At 33.2% G+C, this 23,781-nt stretch overlaps 1 protein-coding gene across 3 annotated transcripts in view; it reads right to left on the bottom strand.

Moving 5' to 3' along the window:
• Positions 1 to 22,868, bottom strand: part of LOC138334808 (uroporphyrinogen-III synthase-like) — a 51,670-nt gene extending 28,802 nt beyond the window's left edge. Inside the window, exons 1-6 of one of the 3 annotated variants that reach the window (XM_069283558.1) lie at positions 22,778 to 22,868; positions 21,603 to 21,684; positions 21,094 to 21,271; positions 4,095 to 4,269; positions 2,534 to 2,599; positions 1,721 to 1,795 (exon numbers count right to left, since the gene is read on the bottom strand). In XM_069283558.1, coding sequence (XP_069139659.1) covers positions 1,721 to 1,795; positions 2,534 to 2,599; positions 4,095 to 4,269; positions 21,094 to 21,174 — 397 coding nt within the window. In that variant the 5' untranslated portion in view covers positions 21,175 to 21,271; positions 21,603 to 21,684; positions 22,778 to 22,868. Of the gene's footprint in view, positions 1 to 1,720; positions 1,796 to 2,533; positions 2,600 to 4,094; positions 4,270 to 9,769; positions 10,164 to 21,093; positions 21,272 to 21,602; positions 21,685 to 22,777 lie in introns of those variants that run through there. The other 2 variants (XM_069283557.1, XM_069283559.1) reach the window with 2 other exon arrangements.
• Between the last annotated feature and the right edge of the window lie 913 nt (positions 22,869 to 23,781).

Raw genomic sequence — 23,781 nt, forward strand, 5'->3', positions numbered from 1 at the left:
AGTCGTTTTATATGGAAAATAGCCAAATTGGCCACTTTCGAACCCCGCCCCTCAGGCCCCTGGGGGTTCAGCCCCATCATTTCCACAATTTGAATACCCCACCCTATTAAAGATGCTACCATTGCATTATGGGTGCTATACCATGCTTAGTTTCAGAGAAGAAGGTCGTTTATATGGAAATATTTTTCCCAAATTGGCCCCTTTTGGACCCCGCCCCCTCAGGCCCCCTAGGGGGTCAGCCCCATCAGTACAATTTTGTCTATAAGGATGCTACCATTGCATTATGGGTGCTATCCCATGCTTGGTTTCAGAAGTCGTTTATATGGAAATAGCCAAAACCCCTTTTGACCCCGCCCCTCAGGCCCCCGGGGGGTCAGCCACATCATTTGTACAATTTTTAACTACCCTTAAGATCATTTTCCATCATGCTTATGTCAGAGAAGAAGTCGTTTATGGAAAATGATAGACCCCAAATTAAGACCCCATTTGGTTCCCCCAGGGTTCCAGAATTTCAGATTTAAGAAGATTTTTGAAGTTTTAGCCTATTTGACCCGTTTTGGCCCCGCCCCTAAGGCCCCTGGGGATCAGTCATGGAAAATTTGTAAATAAGATTCAATGGCCATCACATAGAGATAATTCTGACTACAATTGACTGATTTCCTATTATAATGACTAAATAATGCTCAAAAATGTGTTTTCCCAATATTAGCTATAGTAAACTTAACCCCCTCCCCACGGGAAACCTGAGACCCAAGGGTCATGTAATTCACAATTTTCATAAAACACCTTAAGACCTGTCCATCTATTAAGAGTATTTGATTCTACCATTTCCAGTATTTAAGAAGAAGATTTTTAAAGTTTTAGCCTATTTTTTTTTTTTTTTTGGTCCCGCCCCTCTGCCCAGAGGGGGTTGAACCAGGACCAATATAGATGTGATGTTAAAATGCTATCTCAGGCTAATAATTCCAAACAAGTTTGACTCATTTCTTAACCCCCTCCCCAGGGGGAAACCTGAGACCCCAGGGTCGTATCATTCACAATTTTAGTAAAGGAACTTAGGGCCTTTCTATTTATGAAGAGTATTTTATCCCATCACATCTGTGAGTGGAGAAGAAGATTTTTGAAATTTTATGGGGGTCAGTCATGGAAAATTTTACCCCTTTTGACCCCTCCCATAGCTCCCTGGGGGGTGGGGACCATATAATTCACAATTTTGATTGGCCTTATGCCTTAGAAGGTTTGTGCAAAATTTCATTGAAATTGCTTCAGCAGTTTTGGAGAAGACGTCGAAAATGTAAATTGTTTACGGACATACGACGCACGACGGACGATGCACGATGACAGACAAAACCTGATTAGAAAAGGTCACTTGAGACTTTGTCTCAGGTGACCTAATAACAGTAAAAAAAAACAATGCTCCAAAAGTGAAGTATAGGAACATTTAGCACAACTATCGCATAAATTGCATTTAGATTTAACATCAAAACCAGGAGAAAGAAGATATTTCTAAACAAAATAATAAAATGACACTCCAAGGATATGTTATCGAACAATAAACTTGAAAATAAAGAAATTAAAAAAAAAATATGAAAGGTATTTGTTTATAAAATAAAGAATTAAAAATTATATACATGTATGATTATAGCTTAATTTCAAGCTAACATGACACAATTTTTCCTTGAGTGTTCCAGCCTGCATGTACATATTTGTATATAGTTACCTTTGAGTATAATTTCTGACAGAGCCTCCGCATTTCCACTGTGTTGACCTTGAGGTTGGAAACCCAGAGAATGGGCTGCATAATCAAGAACGTTGTAAATATGAAATAACATAAGGGTTTTTTTTGTACAAATTAATAAAAAAAACTTGATGAAGCAAAAGTAAGAGTTATTTGAGAAACACTGATAAAAGTAAGAGTTATTTCCCTTATATCAATTTTCTGCACAGACATGGTGGAATATGTATGTCACCTGTATAGATAGTTTATCTACATGCACACATTTGTACATGTATATCACAGCATCTTCCATATCAATTAGTATTTAATGGGCTTGACTGCAATGATGTTGACTATTGTTAGATAAAAACTACATGTAAGTTTCCATTTATTTACTGATATTATTTTGTAACATTCAAATGACATGCATGTATTTTTTTTTTAATTTTGAAATATTTTCACTGAACAAACTTCTAATATAGAATTTAACTTCAAGAATTTATAATTATATTTATTGCATATTATATTTTTTTGTATTCTTTTAGAAATACTTTGTATAGTTTTGATTAAAAGAAACCACAAATTATATGATTTTTATATATATATGAGATATGGAAGGTGAAATTTCTTGAGATTTATATTATTACTCTGCCCTGAAGGCATTTTGGCTCCCATAGTGACCATTTTTATTTAAGTCATACATCAAGATCTAATATAGATAGGCATTAATTTAATAGGGTGGAGGAAAGTATTAATTATTACCAATACCTGATAGGATTAAACAGAATGTGACTATATATGGATGGCACTTCATACCTTCAGCAGCTGTAGCCTCACCAACAACATAGCAGGTCCATTTACTTAGAGACTGCATCATGTCACCTGTGAAGGGATAAATTATGTTAAATTCTACAAGTTACAATAGCCTTCCAATGAAATACACGCTGGAGTTATTTCTCTTGGAACACAAGACTTATAGACTTAAACTATGAAATCATTTAATGGTAGATAGAATTTATAACTTTCTTGAATCTCATCCATTCATGTCAACAATTGAAACAAGATAGAAAGTTTTGGGTTATAATTTCCCTAGTCGAGTTTAATTGTTTTTGATGAATTTTCAGAACTTTTGAATCTTTGGTCATAACTCTTGGGTTATCCCCCCTGGAACACTGGAACACATAAGTTTCTCATTCACAAACCCTCCTCCCCTTACCCAAGAGAAACTGATAATGGAGTGAACCTGTCATAGCGACTGCCTATCTATGAAGACCACATGCTTATAAAAAATACTTATTGAGGGTACCAAATGGTCTACACAATGCCATTCGATGGGTTGTGACCTGTGTATAAAGACCACTCGGCATTAAGCCACTTCTTTCTTACCCCTTGGGTGGTCTTTATAGACAGGTTTGACTGTAATTTCAAATTTTACCTATCTTCATTTTAGAAAAGTTGTTGCTTGACATAAACGTAGCACATGTGATCTCAATATCTTCATTGGAATTGGAGAAGATACAGTGTGAGTTGTGAATATAAGTGACAGAATTAGACAGGTGTAGCGTTGACTTTCACTACTGACTCATGGGAATGCATGGCTGTACGATTTACCTCCCCTGATCAAAATTGATGTATTTTGTTCCTTTATTTTAATGATATTATCTATCATAGAAAATATTTTTTATTTGGATTTCTGTAAATGTTTGATAATAATTTTGCAAAGGCTACATGTACAAATGTACTTAAATTTGAAAATGTACTCGATAAGTTAGAAATTACAGAGGTCCATGGGCCTTAACGGTCAACTGATATTTGGCACCATACCACAAACGCTTTAATATAAGAAACTCTGTTTCTGATATATTTAATAAATCTGACCTTGAATGAAAGTCAAGATCATCATTCAGTAGCCCTTTATGCTACATACTGCAAGTCAAATATCAGGTCTCTACATATATCTATATATAGCTATATTGCCACTTAGCTATACAAGAGAAGTTATTTGTATTTAAAGATTTTAGCCTACTTGACCCCCCTGTCACCTTGAATGAGGGTCAAGATCATTCATTTGAACACACTTGGTAGTCCATCATGCAACCTTGTCAAAGGCCTAATATCAGGTCTCTAGGCATCTTAGTTATCTATAAGTTGTTTTGAAAATCTAGCCTATTTGACCCCATTCATTTGAACTTGATAGTCCTTCATACCTGCATGCTTTAGGCCAAATATGAGTAACCTGGGCCTTTCGGCTAATGAGAAGAAGTTGTTTGAATGAAAAGTTAACACACAGCTAATGGCGCACATTGCACAATGACAAACAACCCATGATGAGTAGAGGTCATCCTGACCCTTCAAGTCAGATGACTAAAATACAAACCTGATTCTGATCTCTGCAGCACTATTTTTGTTGCATTCACAGCTTGCTGGCTTGTGAATACAATCGAAGAAAATTCCTCTGGTTTTGATAATTGTTCTCCATAGGCATCAAGGTTCAGAAAGTCAAAGGTCAGGACTGAACAGATGGACGCTTTGATACCAGAATCTGTCAGACACTGCAAAAACATTAATATCATACATTAATTGATGCTGTGGTGATTTCTGTTTCTTAGCAGTTGGAAGCAGCTAGGGTACAACTTCTGCCATTTACTGCTCAAAATTCCATCCTTTTTTTAAAATGAAGCAAACTAAAACATTTGTATTACATATCTTATTTTGAAGTTACAATGTAGCTTTAAGCAAAAATTTACGAAAAAAAATTCAAGACTTACATGAAATTATTTTGATTCAATACTTATTTTTCTACTCATTAATTAACAACATTTCAAAATGATCAGCTAGGAACATTTCCTTGACGCCTCTTGCCACATTTAAATTGAATGAGGAGAAACTCCATGTATACATTGTATATGTAAGTATGGAAGAAAACAGAAGTTTTAGAAATTCAATATAACATGTCTAAATTCACTCTGTCTAAATTTGCATTGCAATAAATCGGGTAATAAAGAAAATATAAACAAGATTTTTTTACTGACAGATCGAGGAACCGCAGCCCCACTGATTTCAGTATCAAGGTACATGAGCATACACATTTATAGTCTGCTAAACCTACATATATATATTAGGCCAAAAAAAATTGATAAAAAATATCTGTTTAGGGTTACCCAACTGACCCTAATTGTTTGCTTCCGACCCTAATTTCTTTCTCCACTTTTCTACAAATAAAATTAAATGTCAAATGTCAGGATTTCGATCTCAGACTGCGGTTCCGGCCATTACTTTAGAGTGAGTGACACTAAAAAAATTTTTTTTTTAAATCCTGACCTATTGATCCTATGTGTTTTGCCAATCTAACCCTAAACAGACACTTTTTTTGGCCTTAGGCAAAAAAAATAGAATAAAAAATCTAACAATAAAGGCAGGTTTAGCAGACTAGCACATTTAATAACACTGGATAAGTGTTTTTACTGTGAGTTCATTCTAGTAATATCCAAATAAGCATTATACTATAAGCTCTCTGCGATTCTAGGCAACCAAGCAAACTTGGCACTTGCTAAGTGTCAAAGGTCATATTTAGTTGACCTAGACCATAGAGTGTATATATAGCCTTTGGTTTGCAAGAAGAAAATAGTTTTTGTAGGTACATGTAGGCATGCAATGATAATTTATCAGATTGGAACAATAACTAGTTATCTCAGCAAGAAAAAAAAACATCTTCCTATGATAAAGTCCATGAATACAGGCATTATGGGTGTCATAGATTGTAGATTACAAGTTTTTAGAGAGTTATTACTTACATAAAGATAGTGTAACACAGTTAAAGTACAAGTAACGGCTCATATACACAACTGATAACATCATTTGTTTACACATTATCTTTGGCTTTCAGATAAATCTTGTTTAATGACTGCATCTTTTCAGCTACACAGATATATACATCTTTTATGTAGACTTTAATAGGGAATAATCAGCCATGTTTTTGTACATTGGTTAACCATGAATATGCCTGACACAGTTTTCATGTTTTGTTAGTTTGACATTGATATTGTTTCAATAACAATGAGCCATTGAAGCCTCAATCCGTACCCATCCCGATGCTCCTAATAAAATTACCCATTAATTAAAACAATATTGTATATCACTTCATCGATCACACAACATTAGATTATTCACCAATGGTATAAATATGATAACTAAACAGATGGATGGTAGAAACGAGATAAATTTCCCTTTTTGAATCAGCACTTCTTATAAAACATTTATTTACTGTATTAAAATCAATGAAATGTATTGATATCTATGAATCATATCCCTGACTGTTATATCAGACTGAGAGCATTACGGTCTCATCCCTTTACAATTAGAGTAACAAGGGGACTTACTCTTGTGATGCACCTGGTCCAAGAGAAAAGAATGTACTTTCAGCACAAACAAATTTAAATCATACACAGTACTTTGCACTTGATTAACCAATTCTGGGTTTGTTTTTTTTGTTTCACAAACTTTTATTAGCTGCTTACCTAATTTCTATTCACAATACCTGTTACTGCATGTATATTCATATAATATATATGTTCACATTGGAATTTATGAAATTTTGCAATATCAAACTCACAGCTGGAAACATGTTGGCGTGACTGGAGAGTTACAAGGAAGGAGTGATAAACCTGATGCCGCCTACAGAGTGCACTGCTCTGTTATCATGCACCTCACCAATGATAAGAACAAACAATGGCAGCATGTACAGTATTCTACATATATATCCACACAATGTAATGGGGTCTGTAATATAGGTAACCATCTTCACTATGGTTTTTTTTACTTCAGTATAATGAGCCATAAATAAAACAATGGTTTAGGTAATTTTTGCTAATTATTTTGCACAGTGAATGTTTTGTTGAAAGTTCTAGCTCTTTTTGCCCCCAGCTTTCAACTGAAATGATGGATATTAATTTGGGTCTGTTTGTCTGTAATGCTTGGTTTCCGTGCAATACCTGCCTCAACTCTTAGACAATTTTTTTGCAACTTGGTCACATGGTTAAATGTCTCAGGGCCTTGGCCAAATTTGATCAGGACTTTGATTGGACCCTATTTGGTTGAGTTATGGCCCTTTGATTAACAAAAAACGCCTTTTTTGTCTGAGTTCGGAGTTGCGTTCAAATTAGCGAAATTGAATATGAATACAGACGCAGTGCAGGTTCAGACTACTTCTAGTTCACGCCTCGATAAGACTGAATATGTCTGTATCCCATTGCGTTCATACCACCATTAATGCAATCAAAACACTGTTCAATTTCTATATATACAATTAAACACCAATTATTGTTAAAATAATGAATATCGTTTATGCTCTGTCGGCGGTGGAGCATCTTTATCAGACTTTATGCATTATAGATATGTGTAAATCATACAGCTTAGGTAGATTAAATTTATTTTATATATTGACGAATACATTTCTTTAAAGCAGCATTGGCAGGACCTTCTCAAGAAGATCAAGGATCCCTGCATGCAGGCTCCATAGAGATTCTGTCACTAGCTCTTAAGCACATACATACTGTATTTGAGATAAGCTAATGTCAGAAGGAAGAATTCCATAATGTTCAACAAAAATATGTTTCAACTAAATCAGTTTACCTCTTAGATCTACATATTGTTTTTTGTAACACATGGATCATATGTAGACTAATTCAATCATCTACGTATGATGTTGGTTTTTTTTTTAATTCTTAAATAAGGACCTGAAATGATTAAGTAATAAAATGGAATGTACTTTACAGACAACATTATTACACAACTGAGTTATAAAGATTATACAAGAATTTGGTTAAGCCTTTGATTAACAAAAAACGCCTTTTTTGTCTGAGTTCGGAGTTGCGTTCAAATTAGCGAAATTGCGATGACATATGAATACAGACGCAGTGCAGGTTCAGACTACTTCTAGTTCACGCCTCGATAAGACTGAATATGTCTGTATCCCATTGCGTTCATACCACCATTAATGCAATCAAAACACTGTTCAATTTCTATATATACAATTAAACACCAATTATTTTTAAAATAATGAATATCGTTTATGCTCTGTCGGCGGTGGAGCATCTTTATCAGACTTTATGCATTATAGATATGTGTAAATCATACAGCTTAGGTAGATTAAATTTATTTTATATATTGACGAAGACATTTCTTTAAAGCAGCATTGGCAGGACCTTCTCAAGAAGATCAAGGATCCCTGCATGCAGGCTCCATAGAGATTCTGTCACTAGCTCTTAAGCACATACATACTGTATTTGAGATAAGCTAATGTCAGAAGGAAGAATTCCATAATGTTCAACAAAAATATATTTCAACTAAATCAGTTTACCTCTTAGATCTACATATTGTTTTTTGTAACACATGGATCATATGTAGACTAATTCAATCATCTACGTATGATGTTGGTTTTTTTTTTAATTCTTAAATAAGGACCTGAAATGATTAAGTAATAAAATGGAATGTACTTTACAGACAACATTATTACACAACTGAGTTATAAAGATTATACAAGAATTTGGTTAAGCCGCTGCCACAAACTTCTACTTCAGTGTTGTGTCAAAAGGATGAACCATGGCTGTCTCTGTTGTGTATAGCAGAGGAAACGTATCCCAGCTGTCTCCTACACATTTATGTACAGTCAAACTTGACTTAAGGACCACCTCTATCTATTCCATCTTTGCATTACAAAATTAGCTCCCTTGCATGTAGATATATCCATTGTTACATCATTATTTTGTGAGCTGAATTCACATTGTCTACATATATACTTTAATACTATAATACTACTCCGGAAAGTATGACATATTGTGCTCGCACACACATGATGTCAGAACCAATACCTACCTGCAAGGGCAGATAACTGTGTAATATGCAATACAGAATTACGACCAACTGCTTAATAAAACTACATATTTTCAGGATCCCAAAAGTTGAATTCCTACACATTATTATCTGTTATAAAGAATACTTGTTTATAACGACCATTTTTCGTTGTACCTTGGATGGTCTTTCTAGACAGGTTTGAATGTGATATATTACTTATTACCATATCCAATGAGGCTATAAACCTGGTATACCAAATACAGGTTCTTCATCATATTAAAGTCTCCTTTCAGTTGGTGCAAATAGAAATTAATTATGAAGATCTGTCTTCAGAATGGAATTGAAGGCAACAGGATGGATGAATTGGGGTGCATTAGTTGGACAATGTAAAAAGCTATATGCCCACACAACAAAGCGTATATAGTCCGTTATTTTTGTAGGGCTGATATTTTCATGATTTTCTATGACCACAAAAAACATATGAGAAATAATGAGACATGGTTGTAGCATATATACTTAGATGGCTAAATCATGATTTTTTTAAACTATTTAAATTCAATTTTCTTTGCTTTTTTGGTTAAATTTTGAAAATTTTGACCTACATACAAAAAAAAAAGAAATGCAAATAAAACAAGACTTAACATTTAAAGATTAGAATTGAGGTATATCTTAATTCTCAGTTGCTTTGACTTCCATTCCAATGCCTCATCTATTAATGGTATTGTAAATTTAATTTAAAATCAAATTAATCAAATAACATTTACATGTATATAATGATTTTGTTTACCGATATGTAACACTTAATCAAATTAAATGCTTACGGTAATCTTTTTGCATTTTCTATCATTTAAGTTTTTAATCTAATGAAGAATAATTATCACTCTCATACTTTATAAGTATAATGCTAGAATTAAACACTTTATTACAATTTAATCCATTGGTCTTTTCAAGATAGGTAATTAAAACTTATAAATTCTGTAATTAAAGTATGATTTATACCTGAATGAGTTGCATAAAAAAATTATCGATCAAGTACATTACACAATAATTAATCTGTCCAAAAAAAAAAAACGTTCATTACAAAATAAATTAAAAAAAACAAACATATTTTTTTACAAAAAAAATTATCCAACTTAAGAAATCCATTTAAATATTATTGATGTGATTAAAGTATTCTTAGTAAAAATCCCAAACACTCACCATTGAGTAGAACTCTATGTAGTTACCACTATTTTCATATTGTCCTCAGCCAGTTGATAACACTCTCTCCCCGCCTGCATCTAGTACACTAATTCAATACATTCCTACGCTGGGATTAAAAGCCTCCAGGAGGCGGGCAAGAAACACCGCAAAAAAAATGCAATAAAAATAAGTGTGAGAGAAGGGAAGATTTGAGCCACAGCGTGATGGCGAAACATGCTGAGATCACTGAATGGAATTATCTTCAATACTACTGGCCATGGTCTATCACTTATATACAACCGAGGTACATTCTCAGAATAATTCTCCCAATATAGCACAGATAAGTTATAAATAGAACACTCAATATCCTTCACAGACAGATGTAACCCTAACTCATGTTCCTCCACTACAAAAAAACACATGTAAACCTCAGATGAATTTGCTTTGAAACATATAATCAGAAAAGTGCACGACTTTTAACGAGGATAGAGACTGGTATCTATCCACAACAAATGTTTTTCCTATCAAGTTCCCTATTGATAAGTTTGTGTTACATCTGGAGAGAAACTGAAAACCGTAAACACATCCATCAAAACAGCATAATTATACAAAATCCAGTAATTCTCTGCATTTTCCATCATAGCAACCAGTATTTAAACTGTAAACTCTATAATTCATATTGTAGACTATAGTTCTACTACAGGCAAATTATTATAATACATTAATAACTTATATTACACATAATAAGTATACATATCATTGTAATCAAATCTATCCTTCTATTACATAATTTGCTTACACCAATCCATGTACATGTATGAAAAAATATAATAAAAAATATAATAAAATAATATAAAATAATATAATAATTTTTTTGCGTGGTTCGTAGTTATATTGCACATTTCCATGGGAACGTTATACTGCATGGTTCGAGATATTTTACTGCACGGCTTTATAGGAACACCTCGCTGTTGTTATCTACTTTTGAAGAAAACAGGACAATGACTCATCAAGAAATCGCGTATAACAGTAAGTAACGTAATAATGACGTCACAGTAGATTCACATTCAGTTTCGTCAACGCTGTTTGTGGCACAATAGAGCAACAGCAGACGGTCGATTCCATTGTCTTGGCAATATCGAAATCGCTGAAATTTTAGATTATGTAATAAAAAAATATTTGATGGGTTACTATTACTTGTTCCTATTATTTAACTTGAGGTGGTAGTAATCAACAAGTGTTATATTGCAAGAGCTAGGACAAATGCCGAGTGTAATATAACACTTGTTGATTACCACAACGGAGGGGTAAATATTATAGTAATATATTACTAAAGCACACAGTAACTCGTGAAGTATTTGTATAAAAGTATTAATTATTACACTAAATCAACATTACGTCACTATTCTGTATATGTATATTACAGTTATCTGCCCTTGCAGGTTAAAATATAGATTGTGGCGTCATATGTTTGTGAGCATAACGTCATACTTCTCGGAGAAATACAAATGTAATGATGTAACAATTGATACACGTTCTTACCAGTAAGGGAGCTAACCCTGTAATATGCAAAGAAGGAATACATGTTGTGTCATTATACGTTAGTGTCATCAAACTGATCTGATATGACATCCTCAAAGGGATATAACCCTTGGCCTTCGGCCTCGAGTAATATCTGCACTTCCTCAATTTGATAAATCACTGTATCCACCTGAACACAAGTCGATATTTGTATAATGTCATCATATTGGCTTGACATCACAATATAGAGTCATTATACCGACATAATATGATAATCATGTATAATGTCATCATACTGGCCTGACATCACTGTTTTGAGTGTCATAATATATATACTGATCTGATATGACTTCACTGTATAGTATCATCATACTAACTCAGGGGTTTCAATATCAGGCGGTACCCAGTCCTTTTTGCCGGTTGAACCTGGCTGTGGTACCGCCTGATTTGGGCTAAATTACATTAGATAGCAAACAGATGGTATAGAAAAGTACCCCCTGAAATTGCAATTGTACCACCTCTGCTGAAAGATGATGAAACCTCTGCTAACCTAAAATGACATCACTATAAAGTGTCATCATACTGGCCTAATATGATATCACTGTATAGTGTCATCACACTGGCCTAATATGATATCACAAAATAGTGTCATCATACTAACCTAATATGACATCTCTGTATAGTATCATCATATTGATCTGATATGACATCTCTGTATAATGTCATCATTCTAGCCTGACATCACTGTTTTGAGTGTCATAATACTGATCTGATATGACATCACAGAATGGTATCATCATACTAACCCAGGGGTTTCAATATCAGGGCCTCATTTGGGCTAAATCATACAGTTTCCAGTTGGTATAGAAAAGTACCCCCTGAAATTGCATTTGAACCACCTCTGCTGAATGATAATGAAACCCCTGCTAACCTTATATAACATCACTGTATAGTGTCATCATACTAACCTAATATGACATCACTGTATAGTGTCATCATACTAACCTAATATGACATAACTGTATAGTGTCATCATACTGGCCTAATATGACATAACTGTATAGTGTCACCATACTGACATGATATGACATCACTGTATACTGTCATTATACTGGCCTATGACATCTCTGTATAGTATCTTCATATTGATCTGATATGACATAACTGTATACTGTCATCATACTAACCTAATATGGCATAACTGTATAGTGTCATCATACTGACCTAATCAGACATCACTGTACAGTGTCACCATACTGACCTGAAATGACATCACTGTATAATGTCATCATACTGACCTGATATGACATCACTGTACAAACTTATCACACTACCCTGATTTGACATCACTGTATAGTATTATCATACTGACCTGATATGACATCGATGTATAGTGTCATCATACTAATTTAATATGACATCACTTTTTTGAGTATCATCATACTGACCTGATATGAGATCAGTAGTGTAGTGTCAACATACTAACCTAATATGACATCACTGCATAGTGTCAACATACTAACCTAATATGACATCACTCATCAGTATCATAAAACTTACCCGGTACCTAATATGACATCACTACAGGATCAGCATACTGACCTAATATGACATCACTGTATAGTATTATCATACTAACCTTATATGACATCACTGTATAGTGTCATTATACAAACCAAATATGACATTACTGTATACAAAAGTGTCATCCTACTAACCTAATATGACATCACTGTATAGTATTATCATACTAACCTAATATGACATCACTGTATAGTGTCATTATACAAACCAAATATGACATTACTGTATAGTATCACTGTATAGTGTCATTATACAAACCAAATATGACATTACTGTATATAAAAGTGTCATCATACTAACCTAATATGACATCTCTGTACATCATCATACTAACCTAAAATGACATCTCTGTATGTCATCATACTAACCTAATATGATATAAAAGTATAGTGTCATCATACCAACATAATATGACATCACTCATCAGTATCATCATACTTAACTAATATGACACCACTACAGTATCATCATACTAACCTAATATAACATCACGGTAAAGTGTCATCATTCTGACCTGATATGACATCACTGTATAGTGTCATCAAACTGACCTAATATGACATCAATGTAAAGTCTCATCATATTGACCTAATATGATATCACTGTAAAGTCTGATCATACTAACCTAATATGACATCAATGTATAGTATCATCATATTGACCTGATATGACATCACTGTACACTATCATCATACTAACCTAATATGACATCACTGTACACTATCATCATACTAACCTAATATGACATCTCTGTATAGTGTCATCATACTAACCTAATCTGACATCACTGTACAGTGTCACCATACTGACCTGATATGACACCATTGTATAGTGTCATTCTGACCTGATATGACATCACTGTAAAATGTCATCATACTAACCTAATGACAACACATTACAATTCTCATCACACTACCCTGATTTGATATCAATGTATAGTGTCATCATACTGACCTGATATGACATCACTGTATAGTGTCATCATACTAACTTAATATAACATCACTTTTTTGAGTATCATCATACTGACCTGATATGAAATCAGTAGTGTAGTGTCATCATACTAAACTAATATGACATCAGTGTATAGTGTCAACATACTAACCTAATATGACATCACTCATCAGTATCATCATACTTACCCGGTACCTAATATGACATCACTACAGGATCAGCATACTGACCTAATATGGCATCACTGTATAGTATCATCATACTAACCTAATTTGCAGTGTCATCATACTAACCTAATATGACATCACTTTATGTCATCATACTAACCTAAAATACATCTCTGTATGTCATCATACTAAACTAATATGACATCACTGCATAGTGTCAACATACTAACCTAATATGACATCACTCATCAGTATCATAAAACTTACCCGGTACCTAATATGACATCACTACAGGATCAGCATACTGACCTAATATGACATCACTGTATAGTATTATCATACTAACCTAATATGACATCACTGTATAGTGTCATTATACAAACCAAATATGACATTACTGTATATAAAAGTGTCATCATACTGACCTAATATGACATCACTTTATGTCATCATACTAACCTAAAATACATCTCTGTATGTCGTCATACTAACCTAATATGACATAACAGTATAGTGTCATCATACTAACAAAATATGACATCCCTCATCAGTATAATCATACTTAACTAATATGACACCACTATAGTGTCATCATACTAACATAATATGACATAACAGTATAGTGTCATCATACTAACAAAATATGACATCCCTCATCAGTATAATCATACTTAACTAATATGACACCACTACAGTATCATCATACTAACCTAATATAACATCACTGTAAAGTGTCATCATACTGACCTGATATGACATCACTGTATAGTGTCATCAAACTGACCTAATGTGACATCACTGTAAAGTCTCATCATACTAACCTAATATGACATCACTGTATAAAGTCATCATACTAACCTAACATGATATCTCTGTATAGTATCGTCATATTGACCTGATATGACATCACTGTACACTATCATCATAATAACCTAATATGACATCACTGTACACTATCATCATACTAACCTAATATGACATCACTGTATAGTATCGTCATACTAACCTAATATGACATAACTGTATAGTGTCATCATACTGACCTAATCAGACATCACTGTACAGTGTCACCATACTGACATGATATGACACCATTGTATAGTGTCATCATACTGACCTGATATGACATCACTGTATAATGTCATCACACTACCCTGATTTGATATCAATGTATAGTATCATCATAATAATATAACATCACTTTTTTGAGTATCATCATACTGACCTGATATGAGATCAGTAGTGTAGTGTCATCATACTAACCTAATATGACATCACTGCATAGTGTCAACATACTAACCTAATATGACATCACTCATCAGTATCATAAAACTTACCCGGTACCTAATATGACATCACTACAGGATCAGCATACTGACCTAATATGACATCACTGTATAGTATTATCATACTAACCTAATATGACATCACTGTATAGTGTCATCATACAAACCAAATATGACATTACTGTATATAAAACTGTCATCATACTAACCTAATATGACATCACTTTATGTCATCATATTAACCTAAAATGACATCTCTGTGCGTCATCATACTAACATAAAATACATCTCTGTATGTCATCATACTAACCTAATATGACATCTCTGTATGTCATCATACTAACCTAATATGACATAACAGTATAGTGTCATCATACTAACAAAATATGACATAACAGTATAGTGTCATCATACTAACATAATATGACATCCCTCATCAGTATCATCATACTTAACTAATATGACACCACTACAGTATCATCATACTAACCTAATGTAACATCACTGTAAAGTGTCATCATACTGACCTGATATGACATCACTGTATAGTGTCATCAAACTGACCTAATGTGACATCATTGTAGAGTCTCATCATACTAACCTAATATGACATCACTGTATAAAGTCATCATACTTACCTTATATGACATCACTACAGTATCATCATACTAATCTAATATAACATCACGGTAAAGTGTCATCATACTGACCTTATATGACATCACTGTAAAGTCTCATCATACTAACCTAATATGACATCACTGTAAAGTGTCATCATACTGACCTTATATGACATCACTGTAAAGTCTCATCATACTAACCTAACATGACATCACTGTATAAAGTCATCATACTAACCTAATATGACATCACTATATAGTGTCATCATACTGACCTAATATGACATCACTCTATAGTGTCATCATACTAACCTAATATGACATCAGTAGTATAGTGTCATCATACTAACCTAATATGACATCACTGCATAGTGTCAACATACTAACCTAATATGACACAGAGCTTTTTCTCACTCCTTTCGGAATGGGGTCCATGGCTTTGAATTTGGGAAAATATGCGATAAAACCAAGATGTGGGAAATATTATGAAATATGAAATAAAGCATAACAAATTAGACTTTTTATTTCCAGTGTAGTTTATGTACTTTTCTGAAACCAATTCACAAATATTTAAAGCCAAAGCCAACTTAGCTTATGCAATGTTTTTGGATTGGACTTCAATAACCTTTCATTTTGGGAAATTTAAGGCTTGAATTCAGAAACATTAAAAGGATTTGCCATGGGGAATAGGGCCGAAATTCGGGCCGTAATCAGGCTGAAAAAAAGCCCTGTGACATCACTGTGTAATGTCATCATACTAACCTAATATGACATCAATGTATAATGTCATCATACTGACCTGTCATCTCTTTATAGTGTCATCATACTGACCTCATATGACATCACTGTAGTGTTGTCATACTGACCTTATATGACATCACTGTATAATGTCATCATACTGAGCTGATATGACATCACTGTATAATGTCATCATACTAACATAATATGACATCACTTTATAATGTCATCATACTAACCTAATATGACATCACTGTATAATGTCATCATACTAACCTAATATGACATCACTGTAAAAGTGTCATCATACTAACCTAATATGACATCACTGTATAATGTCATCATACTGAGCTGACATCTCTGTATAGTGTCATCATACTGGCCTTATATGACATCACTGTATGTGTCATAATAAATTAAATATCTGTCTTTAACACAAAGTGCTGTTTCTAATGATTCACAGCTACTGTAACCTATATAGTGTATATATATGTAAAATATTACATAACAAAACATCTTTGCCGTTGCAGACAAAGGATAATCTAGAAAAGCCACAGGGTGGATCAGGACACAATCGTATTAGGATCAACCTAATCTAAGTGGAGAATACTGTTAATTCGGCACAGCTTCACGCGCCAGTCCCCCGGCCTCATTACAATGTTATCAACACAATACCATCATCAACATCAAACAGAAGCGGGACTCTGGATTAACCTTATCAACGTATATCAACATCCAAACCCATAGATTAAGGCCTAGGATCATCACGCTCCCGAAATCCTAAACCTGGATTTCATATAACTGCTTTTGTTATCCTAACTAAAGTTGCACAATAATAATTTCTCAAAGTTATCAGGAGATTGTGCTAGCCTACTTCATAATCTACTAGTCTTTGTTGAAACACTCCCAAGAGAACTTGATGTACAATTAGTTTTTAAATCATGTGTTTTTCATTAGAACTGAGAGGTCTCTGCACTACCTTGCTTTGTATAAAACTGCCCCTAGCAATGGAAATGAATTAACGCTACTTGAAGTTTTCCACTGCATTTTTAGATTAAATGGAACAGCTTAAGTGCAGGCCTGAGAGCAGTTTAACTGGGTGATATAAATACACATATTTGCACAAAGATCATTAATGTCAAAGCTCCGAAACACTCAAATGCATATTACTTAAAAAATGTACTATGAGTAATGCAAGAAAATGGCATATCCATGTGCTGGTAGGGTTAGAATATCAGTGATTCTGAAAAAAAATGTTAAAGGTACATTTGTCAATGAAATACATGTTGATCTGCTTTATATATCCCAAACAAGTTGTTGAATTCAAGAAACCTTTAATATGAGTATTATGACCCAGCTAAGTTTAAATCTTTTAGCGTTCGCTATTATGTATTTAACTGGAACTGACATTTCATGTTGCTTTGATATCTTAACTCTCTTTAATTGGATCAAATTAAAATTATGATACATAAAACATGTACAGAATGTATTCATCTGCAGAGATACATGTACAATCTAGCAAACTAGAAATTTGAAGCTCAGTATGTCTGGTGTAAAGGATCTCAAGTCACTTCCTTTGGCATGAAAAATAGCTACAGTGTAATTACTAAACTCCTTTGCATTTTTAGACACTATACAAACATACATATTGACTCAGTAAGAAATAAGTGGGGCTTAGCAGGCTATCATAAACAATGGGCCTAAATAGGAAGATCCTCTGATTGCCTGAACAGTGCTGAAGTGGGCTCGATCATTATTAAAGTTAAAGAATGCAAGAATGTGTTGGATTTTTTTTCTCTTTTTCATGATTAGTAGTTAACCTACAAGTATAAAATGAATGTCAAAAGACCCATTATTTTAGTCAGTATGGATGTATAGAGGTTAACTGTGGATTTATATAAAGATTAACTGTGGATTTTATTTAAATGTTAACTGTGGATTTATATGAAGATTAACTGTGGATTTATATAAAGGTTAACTGTATTATATAAAGATTAACTGTTGATTTATATAAAGGTTAACTGGATTATATAAAGGTTAACTGCTGATTTATTTAAAGGTTCACTGTGGATTTATGTAAAGATTAACTGTGGATTTATATAAAGATTTACTGTGGATTTATATAAAGGTTAACTGTGGATTTATATAAAGGTTAACTGTGGATTTATGTAAAGATTAACTGTGGATTTATATAAAGGTTAACTGTGGATTTATATAAAGATTAACTGTGGATTTATATAAAGGTTAACTGTGGATTTATATAAAGGTTAACTGTGGATTTATATAAAGGTTAACTGTGGATTTATATAAAGATTAACTGTGGATTTATATAAAGATTTACTGTGGATTTATATAAAGGTTAACTGTGGATTGATGTAAAGGTTAACTGTGGTTTTATATGAAGGTTAACTGTGGATTTATAAAAAGGTTAACTGTGGATTTATATAAAGATTAATAACTGTGGATTTATATAAAGATGAACTGTGGATTTATATAAAGATTAACTGTGGATATATATAAAGATGAACTGTGGATTTATATAAAGATTAACTGTGGATGTATATAAAGATTAACTGTGGATTTATATCAAGTTTAACTGTGGATTTATATAGAGATTACAGTTTTTAATCAAATCATTTAAGATAGCTCCACACTTTTGGGAAAACCCATGTCATTTTTTTCTAACAGGTCTTATATTTTCTTGCATTTTTCATGCAAATTTCAAATCTTTAACAGAAATGGGTGCAAAATTTGTAGAACCACTTTTTGAGATTTTGAGCTTGAAATATACCATCTGTGCAAAAAAAATTGCTGGCCGAAAATAGAAATTGGGCCATTTCACCCCGTCCTGCCCCGGGGGGGCAAGAGCCTAAATTTTATACAAGTTCTGTTCCCTTTCAAAAAGGATTTTTTGTGGCCAAATTTTGCGTTACAATTCCATGCAGAATCTATGACTAGTAGCGATTTATAAGGATTTACCTTCTATTTCCCCTATTGGGCCCCGCCCCTCCTGCCCCCTGGGGACCAGAGCCAAAATTTATAATGCTGTTTTGTGGCCAAAAGAACTCTAGACATAGTAGCGATTTATAGGATTTTACCTGTATTCCCCTATTTGGGCCACACCCCTTCCTGCCCCCGGGGGTCAGCAGAGCCAAAATTTATACATAGTACAACAGTTCTGTTCCCTCCCCCAAGGATGTTTTGTGGCCAAATGTGGTTACAATCCATAGTCAGAACTTTTTGATCAAAATTTAAGGATAGCTCCACACTTTTGGGAAAACCCATGTCATTTTTTTCGAACAGGTCTTATATTTTCTTGCATTTTTCATGCAAATTTCAAATCTTTAACAGAAATGGGTGTTGTAGAACCACTTTTTGAGATTTTGAGCTTGAAATATACCATCTGTGCAAAATTGCTGGCCGAAAATAGAAAAAAAAAATATGTTTTCTGTAATATGAGGGTGAATGTAGTCTCGATCCTGTTGATTTTTTGTCCTAAATTTCGAACGATAGAACAATATACTAAACTTTTGTATTATTACAAATGCTAACTATAAATTGTCGTAATTTCCCAGAACTGTTTCTATATAGGTAATTATCATTTTTGCCATATTTTCGCCCCTGATATTCTATGAGTAGGCCAACCAAGGTAATATATTTTTTCAAATATCCTATAAAAAATTTTTTTTTAATTGATCATGCAACAAAATAACATTCCAGTTCATATGTTTTTGTGATATTATATCTGGCTTATGTCTGTTGTTTCTTATGATTTTCTCTAAATTTTGTGCTTTAAAGAAATCTGTATGCAATTTTTTTAGAATTTCGGATCGGTCCAGACAGATCCGCTCTTTTTATTTATTGCGACGAACGATACTTCCGGTGTTTGAACTGCAAAACCGTCAGAGTCTAAGAGATATCATCTAATTTCAATTCATTACTTTTATTTGATTTATTTAATGATTTTAAACATTCAATATTATATGTAGATATTTTTTACCTAATCTAATTAACCCCTTATTAATGCAGTATTATTTTTCCAATTTTCCATTGTAATAAAGTACATATTATGGTGTCATGATCCTTGGGTAACCTGTATATTACGACACCTGTCCACTAAGAAACATTTTTGTTTGTCCTTTGGTTGTCTCATCACACTGGTTAGACTGTACCAGTGATTTTCAGGGTATTTTAGGAAAAATGTTTTTGTAATAAATTTGGAATTTTTAATCACAAAAAGAGCAGTTTTGAGAAAAAGTTACACATTACTGGACTATGGTATTATAGATGATTAGATATTGTAAACAGTAAACTGTGTTAATTTATCAGAAGTTGAGTTTCAGAGTAGCCCTAGTTTGTTTTAAGATTAATTGGGGGAAAAAAGTAGGGGGGGGGGGGGGGTTGGCATTGAGAATGGAGAAAAAGTCTTTGTGTAAATATTTCCATATAAACTTGACAGGCAGATAATATACCTTTATGTATGGGTCCTCCCCTTGGTCACCCTTAGATGATTTTAGCAGAAGTACCAATCTTGAGTCTGTATCCTTGTTCATAGTTTATCTAGGCAACGGAAATGATTGAGTAGATCTGTAAGCCAGGATTTTCTATTAAAGAGGATTCTAACTCATGCAACTTGCATGCCAGCATCATCTACAAATAAAAAAATGATCTATGAATAAAATCAAAATAAAAAAACTAAAAAATTATTATGGACTTTTAAATTGTCCGACTTTTCACTGATTTTTAAACATAATACAAGGACAAATTTCTTTCCAAGGTAATTCATATCAATAAACATTATGGTAGAGGTCCAGTATAAGGTCTCTCTAATATGCCTTCTTAAACTTCAGAAGTTATTTAAAGATTTTGCCTTTTTCATTCCTAAACCTTCAAGGTATGTAAGGTTATTAAAATTAACAAACTTATATGGTAGCCCTGCATGGCCTTTATCAGAGCATTCTACAGGCCTAATATCAGGTACCTCATCCTCGATCCTCCAGAGGTTACTATCACTGACGTTATACATCCAGTCCTGGACTATTTTCATAGTAAAACTGGAGGCACTATAAGGAGAAAAAAACTGACTAATCACATACCTGCATGCACACACTTAATTTCTTTGAAGATTATAGAGAGAGTTATTTCGCCCAACTTCAAAGCAATACAGTCCTTCAACCACAGTGTACCTTTATACAATTCCTCTAATGATGAATATCAAAGGATCAAAATCCTGTATCAATTAACTCTATTACCTCCAGTTTTACTGTGAGATACTCCAGGGGTAGATATCATATCAGTGATAGTAACCCCTGAAATATCAAGCTTGTAGGTATCTAGGCTTTCAATAACTATAATCAACATGAGGTTGTTAAAAGATTTTTTTTGGCTAAATAACTTTATACAAAACACAAACTAATCTATAAATTATGTATACATTTATTACAGGTTTAAAAATACTCTTGATAATTTTAACTAATACCTGTACAGTGTACACTTCGTTTAAATTTCAGGTTACTAATGGAATAACAGTATACTTATTTAAATTGTAAACTTCAGGAAATCTACAAAAAATGAAATATATATATATATATGTTGGCAAGAAAAATTGAGGTCAAATCACTACATCTGGGAATTTAAAGTTTAGCTATGTCCTTCCTTTTCGGTAAATTATTAAGTAAAGTCTTAAGATATTTTTTTCACTCAAAAATGTTCATATTCAAACGAAAATCATACCTTCAGAATTGCACCCTTTAAGAATTTTGAATATATATATTATATATATATATATATATATTTGGAAATTATTGGGAGAATGCCATACACAAACCCAGTAAAAATAATGTTCTTTTATTAAAAACAAATTACCCAATAGCTGAAATTAAGATGGGTACAGAAATAAGTATCATTAAGACATCTAAATATAATCATTTAATTTCAATATGTTGCATGTAAAAAAAGTTTTAAAGGCAGTGCTACACTTCAACATGTACACGTAACCATCTAATCGAACGCACCGGTCACAAGTGATTGGCCTTTACGGATGATTCTGTGCGGTATTTACTGTTATAATGCGACGCTGAAAATGTCGACTGTAAACGACGTAGACAACGGTTCTGTCAGATAGTAAAATTGTTGTGCACAAGTTTTACAACCTACCTGATTTTCCGTTTACTTGCACTAAAATAGGATATGTCAGAAGTGTCGAAGGGTTACCATTAGGGATATTCTAAAACTTGATCCGGACACTCGGGCTTGTTCGATGCAGTACACATATATACATACATGTATATGCATGTTAAGGCTGCGTATGCTTTAGTTTGTTACATGCAAACATCTTTATTTTGTGTAACTTCCACTGTATCGAGAATTCAGATTTGATAGTGCAGACACTTAAAATTGATTATAGTGGACAATACGTGACATATAGACTCACAGGTGGTTGATTGATTGCACTTAAAACATACATGTATGTATTTTTAAAACTGTGTTCAGTACTATATTCTGTAAATAGTTACTTAAATATCGTGGAAGGACTAGTTCGAGTAATTGCTTCTAATTAGTATCAATATATGTTTACATGAAAATATGTACAAGTTACATTAAGCACTGTGTCTATATATTTCGTCCAGGTACATTGTAAATAAATTCGTAAAGTTTAAAAATTATTAACATGCCGAGTTTGAACACTGGAGGTGAGATTTGGCATCTACATACATGTACATATACATATTTTGAAACGCAATTGATAAGTACTTGTATTTATATGAAAATGGAAAATGGAATAAAAAGATATAAACTTTTGCATTTCTTCACAGTACGAGTATACCTACATCTACATATAAAGCACGTGTACAGAATTCGATCTGTGCAAGCTTACATATACGTTACATTATAAGCCTTCACCCATACTGTACGCGTGTCAAATCAGACACGGATATACGTTTCTGCTCATATCAATAAAAACTGGACAGTCATCTTCTCACATTCGTTCATTTCTTTATTCCTCCAAATTGAAGAGTTGCATAAATAATAATGAACAGGATAAAGAAGAACAAAAGTAAATGCGAAAGGTAAATATACAAGAAAAAAGAACAAAAAACACAAAAATATATAAATATATATATACATGTATAAGCATTAGTTGGTGACCGCCTTATATC

This window comes from Argopecten irradians, chromosome 11 (genome assembly GCF_041381155.1).
Source record: "Argopecten irradians isolate NY chromosome 11, Ai_NY, whole genome shotgun sequence".
NCBI lineage: Eukaryota > Metazoa > Mollusca > Bivalvia > Pectinida > Pectinidae > Argopecten > Argopecten irradians.